The sequence below is a fragment of the Dendrobates tinctorius genome, unplaced genomic scaffold (assembly GCF_039654945.1).
Source record: "Dendrobates tinctorius isolate UK_male_01 unplaced genomic scaffold, ASM3965494v1 ptg000090l, whole genome shotgun sequence".
NCBI lineage: Eukaryota > Metazoa > Chordata > Amphibia > Anura > Dendrobatidae > Dendrobates > Dendrobates tinctorius.
The window spans coordinates 10,507,435-10,521,221 of record NW_027361758.1 but is presented as its reverse complement, the minus strand read 5'-3'; the positions used below and the strand labels follow the sequence as shown (position 1 = coordinate 10,521,221).

The window sequence follows — 13,787 nt, the reverse complement described above, 5'->3', positions numbered from 1 at the left end:
TGCGAAATGTATAATGATCGTATATTCTCCAAATGTTTGTTGTTACTCTTGAATGGATAAGTTAATTAAAAAAAAATATGCATTTGTACGTGCGTTTTTTCCCCACGTTCATTTGAATGGGTGAAAAACACAGCAAAAACGCTGAAAGAAGTGATCTCCTGCGGATTTGAAAAAAATAGTTTGATGGTTGAATTCTGCAAGGTAAAAAAATAAGCACCGTGTGCATGAGATGTCAGATATCATTCACTTTGCTAGTACTGTAGAGTGCAGCGTTTTGATTCTTTTCATGGAAAAATGCAGCGTGTGAACCAGACCTAAAGATACATTAAAACGAAAGACCTGGGACGCAGGATACCTGTTTTGGAAAAGGATGTAGTTGTCCTATGATGTCATAAATATTTTTGATAGGAGTACTTTTTTAATGTTATGTAAGAGATGAAGGGGTCTTAAAGGGGTTCTGCAAGAATGTAATAAAATGTCCCTGTCAAGTAATTCAACTGGCAGTCCATCCTAATCATGTGTCAGGAAAATTTGCAGTTTGAAGAAACACAGCTCCCGGGACCTATCTCTCAACTGACAGAGGAGCTTTATTATATGCACACATACGTTCATGAGCCAAGGACAGGGGCTGTGACTGAGGCTGGAGACAAAACATTGTGCCCAGTCAGCAATGGAGAATTATTTCTTCTCATGTCACGGTCTTCTCAGCTCGTGGAGATATGTGTGCTTATGATACAGCTCCTCTTGTCAGCTAAGACACCGGTCGCTGGAGCATGTCCTGCACAGACTGCAGCCTGTCTTGACTTGTGACTAGGGCAGGTTGCCTTTTGAATTGTTTGAGAGGGGCTAATAAATATAGATCGTTTGTCCCAACTATTTTGCTTTTAATAGGTTTGCAAAACAGATGAAAAATTCAACTACCTTGTGAGTTTCTTACGTCAGCGCAAGCAGGAGAAACATCTTGTGTTTTTCAGGTAAGAACTAATTGTGGGTGAAGTCTTGACCAAGAGTCTGCTTTTTTGTTCTGCTATTACAATGCCATTGTCTGCTTTTATACGCAGTACCTGTGCCTGTGTGGAGTACTATGGGAAAGCATTAGAAACGTTTGTGAAAAATGTGGATGTAATGAGCATTCATGGAAAAATGAAACACAAGCGTAACAGGATTTTCACAGAATTTAGGAAGCTTGAAAGGTGAGAAAACTGTACAGACGGCATCTTGTTGGTTTATAGAGTGTTCACAAATGGAAGAAGGTCTTTATCAAAGACCATGCACTGCAACATCTGACATGACGTTTAAGATTACTCTGTCGCCTTATTGGGGGACACAGAACCGTGGTTGTTACGCTGCTGTCCACTAGGAGGCGACACTATGCATAATCTGAAAAAGATTAACTTTGGCTCCTCCTCTGCAGTATACACCCCTGGACGGCGTCAGCCTTCTCCAGTTTTTGCTTAGTGTCGTAAGGAGGCACACCTAAGATTTTTTTTCAACGGATTACAGATGAAGAAAAGTGGGTCTCCAGTGAGACTCCCGGCATGGCTCCCTCCTCGGTCCCCTATTAAGGGGTACCCGGTTGAGGTCGAGATGGCTCTTCCCCATGTCGCTCCTTCCCCAGTCCCTCGGGTACTGGTTCGAAGTCGAGGCCCCCCCCTCCTTCCCCAGTTCCTTGGGCTCTGGGTTGAGGTCGAGGGTAGGACGAAGCCCCATGACGGTGACAGCAGCACCCTCCCTAATCCCCCTCTGGGGGCATTAGGTCGAGACACCACAGGTAGGGCCTGTACCAGGCACCATTCGGCCACTTACATGTCCAGGGACCCCAGCCCAGCTGCGGGCTCCTGTTTGGACCGGGGGATGTGCAGGCAGGCCTGGCACTTGTCGGAGACAGGGCTCCCGGCACCCCTGTCTCTGCGGCAGCACCATCTGCATAGCGCCTCAAAGGGACCCCCCACAGGGCCCAGGTGGCGCTCATGTCTCCCCACCGCTAGCCTACCGTTCAATCCGGGGGGTCTGGTTGGAATCCGACCCTCCCCCGGACAACCGCGCCGTCCTGGAGCCCTTCTGGGCATGAGCTATCAAATTTAGGCCGCGGCTTCGGCCTAGCCGAAGTCGCCGCCTTATTCCCGCCCCCCGGATGACGAAAAATGACACTACAGTGTCATAGAAGGGGCGGATCGAGACAGGAGGGGTGCGCTTTTACATAGCTCCGCGCGCCCTTTTCAGCTCTCCGCCCCCTCCACCTCAGAATCCGGTGGCCGTCTTGCTGCACCTGAAGAAACTGAAGGCAGCACAGCAGTCTCTGGGGGGCACAAGACGTGGGATTTATCAGCAAAAGGACGTCCGGTATCAGGAACAGGCCGCTTACGACAGTTCGAGACGTAAGCGGACCCACAGGTCACGTTCATCTGCGTCCTCACATAGCACTAGTTCGTCCCCCTCCAGGGAGAGGCACAGTGGCTACAGGTCACCGAGACCGTCCCCTGATAGAGAGAGACAATGTGGATCTCCACAACGATCCCAGACCACAGAACAGCCCTAGTTCGCCCGCTAGGGAGCTCCTTAGCGATGCGCAAGACTCAGAGGGCATATGTGACTCCAACTCAGATAACGAAACAAGGAACGCTCTGCTCCCTTGTCCCCCTAGCAATACTGCGCTAGTTGAGTATATAATCTCTTCCATCCTTCGGGTGCTAGACTTTTCTGATCCAACCCCTGAAGTACCAGAACACAAGATTTCCTTTGAAAGTGTTCAGAAACCATCTGAGGTCTTTCCTGATCACCCGGAATTTCAAAAAATACTTTCTAAGCATTTTTCGCAGGCTGAGAAAAAATTCGCCAATCGCAAATACTTGAAAGCAAAGTACCCCTTCCCACAGAAGGACACTAAGGATTGGATAGATCCGCCTAAAGTGGATCCTCCAGTCTCTAGGCTGGCAGCACAAACGCTTCTCTCGCTGCCGGACAGCTCAACCCTCAAGGACGCAGCAGACAGACAGGTAGAACGCATGGCTCGTTCAATCTTTGAGGCGGCAGGTGCCTCTTTGGCTCCTGCATTTGCTTCAGCTTGGGCAGCCAAGGCCATTATGGCCTGGGCTGATCTAATACAACAGGGCCTCCAAGCTTCAAATCCTCAGCTGGCGGACCAGGCGGTGCAAATTGCAGTAGTGGCAGATTACATGGTCCATGTAGCGTTGGATTCTGCAAGAGGGGTAGCGGAAATAGCATCAAACGCCATCACAATCCGGCGTATTCTCTGGCTAAGAGAATGGAAGGCGGATGCGGCCTTAAAAAAGTCCCTAACAAATCTCCCGTACTTCAGGGGCCGTCCTTTCGGTGAAAAGCTGGATACAATGATATCCAATGCTACCGGGGGTAAAAGTACTTCCCTCCCTCAGCTAAAACCAAAACGCACGTTTAAAAGACGTAATCAATCTCGTTTCCGATCCTTTCGGAATTCTTCAGGCTAGTCCGTCTCGCTCCCGGCACAAAATCATAACAGTTACCCTCGCAGGGACAACACACGGGGGTGGCACAGAGGCCGGACAGAAACTGGCAGTCAAAGGCAAGCCAGGCAAAATCCAAGGGAGGGAAAGCTCAGACTTTTCATTCATCATTACTCATCCCCTCCGGAAAACACTTGTAGGCGGACGACTGCTACTCTTTCAGCAGGTCTGGCTGCCTATTACAGAAGACAGGTGGGTCAAGGAAATAGTGTCTTCAGGATACAAGATCGAGTTACTACCAGCCCACCGCACAGGTTTTTTGTCTCTGTCTCTCCAAAACCTCCACTCAAAGCTCGAGCCTTCCATCAAGCGGTTTCATCCCTCCTGCAAGCAGGAGTCATAATACCGGTTCCAGCAGACGAGCGCTTACGAGGGTTCTACTCCAACCTGTTCGTGGTGCCCAAAAAGGGAGGCAGCGTCCGACCAATACTAGACCTCAAGCAACTCGATAAGTATGTCCGAGTTCGTCACCTTCGCATGGAATCCCTCCGGTCAATCGTTGTGTCCATGGAGGAAGGAGAATATCTCGCCTCCATAGACATACAGGACGCATACCTGCATATACCGATTGCTCCGCCCATCAGAGATTTCTCAAACTTGCAATCAACCAAGACCATTACCAGTTTGTGGCCCTCCCGTTTGGTCTCGCCACGGCTCCCAGAACATTTACAAAGGACATGGCAGCTACCATGGACGTTCTGCACTCCAGAGGCATAGTAGTCGTTCAATACCTGGACGACCTTCTTATCAAGGCCCCCACCTTCAAGGACTGCGAGGTCAACGTCTCAATCACGATCGACACTCTGAGTCACCTTGGATGGTTAGTCAATTTACAGAAGTCCTCGACTACCCCGAGTCAGTCTCTGACCTTCCTGGGGATGCTATTCGACACCTCCAGGGGTCTGGTGATCCTCCCCAGGGACAAGGCACTGACCCTCCGTTTGGGAGTTCACACTCGCCTCCGCAGTTTTTCCCCGATCTCTCCGGTATGCCACGAGCGGACTGGGCAGGATGGCAGCGGCAATGGAAGCGGTACCATTTGCCCAGTTTCACCTCAGACCCCATCCTCAAGTCCTGGGACAGGAATCTGTTCTCCCTCAACAGAGAGTTCCTGTTATCAGCGAAAACCAGGAGGTCCCTGCACTGGTGGCTCCAGCCAACCTCGCTTGCAATGGGAAAATCTTTTCTCTCCGGTCACTGAAAGGTTTTGACCACCGGTGCAAGCCTTACGGGTTGGGGCGCGGTACACCTACATCACAGAGCGCAAGGCAAGTGGTCACCAATGGAAGTGACCATGCCCATCAACATCCTGGAAATTCGGGCCATCTTCCTGGCATTGAAAGCCTTCCATCACTTGCTAGCAGACTCTCATATCAGAGTGCAGTCGGACAATGCCACGGCGGTGGCATACGTGAACCATCAAGGCGGCACCCGCAGCATCCAGGCAATGAACGAAGTAACACGTATCCTACACTGGGCGGAGGATGCGAGGTCGGTACTCTCTGCGGTCCATATTCCGGGTGTGGACAACTGGGAAGCCGACTATCTCAGCCGTCAAGGAATGGACTCCGGGGAGTGGTCTCTCCATCCCGAAGTTTTCCATCAGATCTGCCATCGTTGGGGGATCCCGGACGTGGTTCTGATGGCATTCCATCTCAATGCCAAAGTTCCCAATTTCATGGCCAGGACGCGCGATCCGCAGTCGCTCGGAGCAGATGCCCTGGTTCAGGACTGGACCCAGTTCCAGCTTCTGTACATTTTCCACCCCTTCCCCTGATTTCCAGAGTCCTGAGGAAGATCAAACAAGAGGGTGTTCCCACCATCCTATTCGCTCCAGACTGGCCCAGGCGTACATGGTACGCCGACGTAGTGCAACTCACAGCAGACGCTCCCTGGCGTCTCCCCACACGTCACGACCTTCTGTCACAAGGCCCGTTCTTCCACCAGAAATCAGGGGCTCTCAATTTGACGGCGTGGCCATTGAGACCTGGTTTTTGAACCAAGCAGGTTTTTCATCGGACGTTGTTAAAACCATGATCAGGGCTCGAAAGCCAACTTCAGCCAAGATTTACTATCATACCTGGAAGGCTTTCTTCACATGGTGCGAATCTCGTGGGCACATCCCACTCCCCTATTCTCTTCCAAAGGTCCTCGGTTTCCGTCAGTCAGGCCTGGACGCCGGGCTATCCATGGGCTTGCTTAAGAGCCAAGTGTCAGCGCTTTCAGTGCTCTTTCAGAGGCATATTGCTAACAAGCCGCAAGTGAAGACTTTTCTCCAAGGGGTTTCTCGATTGGTTCCCCCCTACAAACATCCGTCGGAGACGTGGGACCTCAACCTGGTCTTGACAGCACTACAGGCACCTCCTTTTGAACCCCTAAAGGAGGTCTCACTCCGCTTTCTATCACAGAAAGTGTTTTTTTTCCTGGTGGCAATCACCTCGCTACGCAGGGTGTCCGAACTTTCAGCTCTTTCCTGCAGGCAACCCTTCCTGGTTTTTCATCAGGACAAGGTGGTTCTCCGTACAGTGCCATCCTTCCTTCCGAAGGTTGTGTCCACCTTCCACCTCAATGAGAAAATCTCACTACCATCTCTTTGCCTGGTTCCCGTTCATAGAGTGGAGAAGGCTCTGCATACGCTTGACCTTGTCAGGGCATTGCGTATTTACGTGTCTAGGACTGCTCCCTTCCGGAAGTCTGATTCACTTTTCCTTCTTCCAGAAGACGTTCGCAAGGGGCTACCGGCTTCCAAAGCCACCCTTGCTAGGTGGATCAAGTCCACCATTCAAGAAGCTTACCGCCTTAACAATTCTCCTCTTCCAGCCGGTATCACGGCTCACTCTACGCGGGCGGGAGGGGCCTCTTGGGCCATTCAGCATCAAGCCTCGGCACATCAAGTGTGTAAGGCAGCCACTTGGACTAGCCTGCACACATTTACAAAACACTACAGAGTGCATACCCAGTCCTCATCGTATGCGAGCCTGGGTAGACGGGTCCTGCAGACGGCAGTACCCCAAATTTAGGGAACTGTCAGTACAATATTCGTCCACTGCTTCCCACCCAGGGACTGCTTTGGGACGTCCCACGGTTCTGTGTCCCCCAATAAGGCGACAGAGTAAAGGAGATTTTTGTGTACTCACCGTAAAATCTCTTTCTCTTAGCCTTTAATTGGGGGACACAGCTCCCACCCTGTTGCCCTTGCGGGCTGTTGTTATGGTTGGGTTCTCATATTGTTTGAGCTGGGTTCTCATATTGTTTGAGCTCGTTTTTAGTAGCCTTCTTACAAGCATGGTTATGTTTCTGGTATATTCCTCCTAATGCTTTTGCACAAAACTGGAGAAGGCTGACGCCGTCCAGGGGTGTATACTGCAGAGGAGGAGCCAAAGTTAATCTTTTTCAGATTATGCATAGTGTCGCCTCCTAGTGGACAGCAGCATAACACCCACGGTTCTGTGTCCCCCAATTAAAGGCTAAGAGAAAGATTTTACGGTGACTACACAAAAATCTCCTTTTTGCAGCAGTTTGTTTGGCATTACCTAAACATTAAAGGGGTTATCAATCTTGGGGAACAGTTTATTTTTTCTTAAAAGCATTTTTTGGGGGCAAAAAATAATTTTTGCAATTGGGCTTTTTTTTTATCAAATATTTTTTTATTAAGACAGATAACCATACTGTCCAACAGATACAAAATATAGTGTAAAAAGTAGATTAATACATTTTCTTTTTTTAACATAACTAGCCTCTTAGCTCAATAACCCACCCCCTCCCTTCCCACCAATCCCATCCCAATAGCCTTTATACTTCAGCTAATACATCACCTCTTAGTAAACTGAAACATAGCTTTTCAGATGCATAACTTTATAAATATGAATTTCTCTCCCAAACAATCAAACTGGACCCAGCCTAGCCTGCAATAACTCCGCAGACGCCACACCTGGATAGTCCATCCATCTGCCCCAAACATTTTCAAACTTTGTATGTTGCCCTCTCTTAATATATATATATTCCTTTCCATGAGAACAATAAAATTAACTTTATTGACGAATTCTTTTTTGACTGGTGGTCTTTCAGCCAACCAATGCATCGTGATAATCTTCCGGGCAGTATACAACAATCTTGAAATAGCCAATTTCTCACATTCATCCACAGCAATATCATCCACACATCCCAAGAGGCAAGTCAGCGGGCTACGCACAATATTTACCCCCATGACTTCTTGAACAAGTTGAGCACCTTCACGCAAAAGGGCTGCAGGCGAGAACACGACCACATCATGTGCATAAGGTCTGCTCCTTCCTCAGAACACCTCGGACATTTTGTGTCTCTTCTCAGTCCTGCCTTCATCATCCATATCGGTGTCCTGTATACTCTATGCACCATATATGACTGCGCTCAAAGAGACCTTAGGAATATATTGTAATATGGACTCCCATTGAGATTCTGAAAAGGAACCCAAGTCTGCCATCCATTTTTCCTTCAACATTAATGGATGTCTCAGTAAAAAGGTGTCCATCAGGCCCCTATAATTAAAGTAATAAATCCTCTCGTACTTCTTTCAGGACCTATAAGATTCAACAAATAATCTGACTACCGGACCACCCGTGACACTTCATTCTGCTTATTCATGGCATGTCTCAACTGCAGATACTGGAAAAACATGTTTTGGCTTAAAGGAAACTCTTTCCTAAGCATTTCAAATGTCTTAAGAACACCACCATCAAACAGCTGAGACACGAACCAAATGCCGATACACCTCCACTGACCAAACCCCCGCAATCTCATGAGCTCTGCCATTCTAGGGTCCAACCAAATTGACACATAGCGTGTATATTCCGTAACACCCCTCCACTGTTTAAGCTTCTGCCACACTTTTCCCATCATAACTATGGTTGGAAATCTCCTTGGATTTAATCTGAATCTACCCGCTTCCAAGCTAGCTAACAATGGGCCCTTCCCCACTATATATTCAGTGATTATCCCCGCTGATGTACTTTAGCTATATTCTCCCCAGGGTTAGAGACCGCCAACCCCCCCTCATCCTTTGATCTCTGCAATTTTTCTAATTTGATGCGTGTCCAACCACACAATTGGGCTTTTTTGAAACTCATTATTAAAACTTTTTGAGTTTTTCCACGCACAGTCAACTTTGATGTGGTCTGTTGTCATAAATGAACTAAGAGGTGGCCTAAAAAAGACATAAACGATATACAAACTCTCCTGTAAGACTGTCAGAGTGAGCTCACTGATGAATTTTCAGATAACTCATTCTGTAGCCAGCAATGGACATTACAATACAGACTATAGAAGGCAAAGGAAGCAACATTTCTCCTTCGCCTCATTGGGGGACACAGGTAATGTGGGTGTATGCTACTGCCGCCTGAAGGCTGACACTAAGTGGAAAAAAAGAGGTTAGCTCCTCCTCCGCCATATACACCCTCGCCCCGATTGCGGGCAGAAACCAGTTTTTTGCTTAGTGTCTGTTGGAGGCACACATCTGTCTGTCTCAAGACTGATTTTTTTTTTTCTTTCTTTTTCCCCATGAAGATAAGACAGGGGCGACCGACCCTATTGAAAGGGTCTGATCTCCACAAACCAACAACGGGCGAGCACGTGCGAGTGTCCTTCCAAGTATCCTCTCCCACAACGGGGATTTTTTTCCGGATGTTCCTTTTTTACATGAAGATGAGATAGGGGCGATGGATCCTATTGAAAGGTTCCAATCTCCCCAAACCAACAACAGGCGAGCATGTGCAAGTGTCCCTCCACGTATCCTCTCCCGCACCGTAAGACATGATGCCGGACTTAGCCCTGTCCACCCTAGGGTATTGAAACCCTAGGCTGCACAGAGGCACAAGTGTAGTCCGTGCGGCCCCCACTGCCCCACCAATGCTAAGACTGCGGTGGGGCAAGGAGGCGGACGGTCCCTCTCCTCACCCCAGCAAGGGGTTAGATGGAGTTAGGGTGCCTGCACCGTCCTTTTTCCATATGCCCCCCCCTCCCCTCTACCTGAGCTGGACGGAGGAGGATGGCCGGGGAGGGCTCCTGCAGCGGCGCAGGGCTGGAGCCCTTAACTTCTCCCGGGCAACAGCAGAAATGGGCGTCTGGCAGCGGCGGATCTGGTCCTGGCCTTGGTACTGGGGTCCGGCGGTTCCACCCCCCCGCCCCCCCCCCCCGGGCGGATAGTAAAAATCGAGGCCGCGGCCGGGAGTCCCCGCCCCTGGCGTCGCATCACAGCGGCCCTGCCCCCCGTGGCCTGGGCGGATGCCAAAGAAATTTAGGCCCCGGCCGCACACGGAAGTACCGCCCCAGATCCCTTTTTTCTTCTGGGGGCCTGCCTTCAGTTGTGGCGCGCAGAATGAAGCGACGCCTCGCACACTGAGGACACAGGACTGGGGTAAGTGCTGCCCCCTAGCCCCACAGTGAGGCCCCGCTAAGAGAAGTGAAGAGCGCCCTCCCCGGCGGTTTTTTCAGCGCGGATGCCTGACAGGTACAGCATGTCAGGAAAACCTAAGACGCATACGTTTTTATACGCTGCATGCATCTCCTGTCGGTCCACTTTTCCGCAGGCGCAGACCAAGCGAGTATGCAAAGCCTGCGAGTCCGAATGCGCTCAGGAGCAGCCCTCCCCTGTGACTGAGCCCAGTGTACCAAGTCTCCCGGAATGGGCGTTATCACTGTCGCAATCTATGGCGTCACTTACAAGAGCAATCGAGCCCCTTCGGGCTCCAGATAGGGGCAGAGACAATGGCTCGCCTGTTTTAGAGGGGTCCTCTACCTCACAGGAGCCTCCGGCATGCAGGGGCCGCTCTTACTCCAGGCAGACCCGGGGGAAATGAACCCACATGGCGTCTCCCGGTCCATCCGGTGACTCGGCATCCATGAGCTCTACTTCTCGCTCTCCGTCACCAGCAGTTGATAGCGAACAAGGCTCGGACTACGACTCGGACGAACCTCTTGACCTAGATACGTCGGGTGGTCAGGAAACGGTTGACAGTCTCATAGAAGCCGTCAACCAGACTCTGGGGATTGAGGATGATTCCACTCTGGCTTTGGGCCATAAGGTGTAATTTAAGCGAGTCAAGCGTCCCCATAGAGTATTTTGCACTCACCCTGAATTTGAGGACATAGTTCAACGACACAGAGAATGGCCCAACAGGCGTTTCTCGGGCCAGAAGGCACTCGAGGCGAAGTATCCTTTTGCCCCGGATCTCCGTAAAAAGTGGATGGAATCCCCAACGGTGGATCCACCTGTGTCGCGCTTGGCTACAAAATCTCTACTATCTGTACCTAGTGGTTCTTCTATTAAGGATCCCACTGATCGTCTCATAGAGAACTTGGCTCGCTCAGTGTTTGAGGCATTGGGATCAGCACTCTCTCCCTCATTCGCAGCAACGTGGGTAGCCAAGGCCTTGATTTCTTGGTCAGAATCATTGAATAGAGCCTTGCAAGACATAGACCTACCAGCTGAAGTATCAGAAATCACAAATCAGATAGCCATGGCGGGGGACTACTTGATCAATGCATCTTTAGATGCGGCCAACTGCGCTGCACTTGCGGCCGCAAATGCAATCTCCATTAGGAGAGCGCTATGGTTAAGGACATGGCGGGCCGATTCAGCCTCAAAAAAGTCCTTGACAGCGCTACCATACCAGTGTGGCCGTCTGTTCGGAGAGAAGTTAGATTAGCTCATCTCCGACTCCACAGGAGGCAAGAACGGTTTTCTTCCTCAACAAAAGGTCAAACCGCCGTTTCGTCACCAGTTTCAGGCACGTTTTCTGGCCTTTCGCAACCCCGGGTGGACTATGGCGGCTAATTCCGCCGCTTCAGGGCGCCCCAACCAAAATAGGGACCGACAGGTCTCATATAGAGCCAACCCATTGGGGAGGATGCGTACTAACCAGTCCAGGTCGAGGAGATCCAGGTCCCAAAGATCATAAGCCAAATGACTCTGGGCATTTGTCAGGCGGCACCAGCAAGGTAAGTGGCTGCCTACTCCGGTTTCACCACGCCTGGCTCAATGTCGCATACGACACATGGGTGAGAGAGCTGGTGTCCACAGGGTACAAGATAGAATTTGTCAGGTACCCCCCAAGACTATTTTTTCTTTCCCGTCTTCACAAAGTGGATACCCGGGCAAAGGCTCTACTAGGAGCCATCGATTCACTCAGCCACAACGGAGTCATCATTCCAGTACCGGAAAACGAAAAGACTCAGGGCTTCTATTCCAATCTGCAGTCCCCAAAAAGGATGGGACTGTCAGGCCCGTTTTGGATCTAAAGCTCCTGAAAAAATTTATCAGGATCAGACATTTCCGGATGGAGTCTCTCCGTTCAGTCATATCGGCAATGGAGCAGGGAGAGTACTTGGCCTCTATTGATATCCAGGAGGCCTATCTACATATCCCCATTTTCCCTTCGCATCAAAGATTTCTATGCCTCGCCATCAACGGTCTACATTTTCAGTTTGCAGCGCTGCCCTTCGGGCTAGCCACTGCCCCCAGAGTGTTCACAAAGGTCATGGCAGTCCCCATGGCCATCCTGCACTCCCGGTGCATAGTCGTATTCCCCTACTTAGACGACCTCTTGGTCAAGGCCCCATCAATGCGGGCATGCGAGGAAAGTGTCAGCCTCACGCTAGATACTCTTGCCCGCTTAGGGTGGTTGGTCAATGTAAAGAAGTCATCCTTTGTTCTAGCTCAGAGAATTTCCTTTTTAGGGATGACCTTCAACACTTGCCGAGGGTTGGTAATTCTCCCTCGAGACAAGGCCCTAGCCCTCCGGCAGGGAGTGCGGGTACTGCGCCAACCAGTCCCTCACACCATCCGTTTCTGCATGAGGATTCTAGGAAAAATGGTGCAGCGATGGAAGCGATCCTGTTCGCCCAGTTCCATCTTCGCCCCCTGCAGCACGCCCTCTTGTCATCCTGGGACAAGAACCCGTTCACGCTCGATCATCTGTACCGGTTGTCCTCTCAGGTCAGACAGTCACTAGAGTGGTGGACAATCGGTTCCTCCCTTCTTCAGGGGTAACCCTTTCCCCCAGATGAGTGGCTGGTGGTCACAACCGAAGCCAGCCTCCTCGGCTCGGCTGGGGAGCGGTTTTTCCCACCACACGACCCAGGGATGATGGTCACCGGAGGAGGCACGTCTCCCGATCAACTTGTTGGAGATACGGGCGATCTGGCTGACTCTTCAATGGTTTCATCACCTTCTAGCAGGCCACCCCGTCAAGATTCAGTTGGACAACGCCACGGCGGTGGCTTACCTAAATCACTAAGGGGGCACCCGCAGCAGGGCAACCATGCGTGAGGTAGGGCATGTGCTTCGCTGGGCCAAGAGGAACTGCCCGGTGATATCGGCGGTCCACATCCCGGGGGTAGAGAACTGGGCGGCAGACTTCCTCAGCCAGCAGGGGCTTGCGTCCGGGGAATGGTCACTACACCCAGAGGTCTTTCAGCAGATTTGCCAACGGTGGGGAACACCGGATGTGGATCTGATGGCCTCCAGGGTGAACGCCAAGATGTCCGTATTTGTCGCTCGGTCCTGGGACCCGCAGGCAATCGCCGTGGATGCGCTGGTTCTGCCATGGAATCAGTTTCGCCTCCCATACCTATTTCCCCCGCTGCCACTACTTCCGAGGGTCATCAAGAAGATCAAGGCAGAATGGGTGCCAGTGATTCTGCTGGCCCCAGACTGGCCTCGTCGGGCGTGGTACGCAGATCTAGTGCAGCTACTCATCAACGTGCCATGGAGACTGCCAGAGCGCCCAGATCTACTTTCTCAAGGGCCAATCTGCCATCCGAACTCAGGGGCCCTGTGTTTGACGGCTTGGCCGTTGAATCTTGGATTCTGACGCAGGCGGGGTTTGGGCGCAAAGTGGTTGCTACGATGGTTAGCGCCTGGAAGCCTGCCTTAGCACGAATTTACCACCACACCTGGAAGATTTTCTTTGCATGGTGTCGAGCCAACAGTTGTTCTCCACTGAGATTCTCCATCCCTAATATCTTGGCTTTTCTCCAGTCTGGCCTAGACTCAGGCTTGGCCCCCAGTTCTCTCAGGAGACAGATATCGGCTTTATCCATCCTTTTTCAGCGCAAGATTGCTACCAACTTGTATGTAAAGACTTTCATCCAGGGGGTCTCCCACTTGGTACCGCCCTATAAGGCACCTATGGACACCTGGGACCTTAACCTGGTCCTAAGTGTTCTGCAGGAAGCTCCATTTGAGCCGCTACAGGATGTCTCTTTGTCATACATTCCTGGAAGGTGGTGTTCCTGGTAGCTATAACA

At 50.9% G+C, this 13,787-nt stretch overlaps 1 protein-coding gene across 1 annotated transcript in view; it reads left to right on the top strand.

Annotated features, from left to right (window-relative positions):
* Nucleotides 1-13,787, top strand: part of DDX55 (DEAD-box helicase 55) — a 47,259-nt gene that overhangs the window by 28,381 nt on the left and 5,091 nt on the right. The window contains exons 8-9 of the mRNA XM_073586104.1: nt 892-974; nt 1,062-1,193. Of these exons, the coding sequence (XP_073442205.1) occupies nt 892-974; nt 1,062-1,193 (215 nt within the window). The remainder of the gene's footprint in view (nt 1-891; nt 975-1,061; nt 1,194-13,787) is intronic.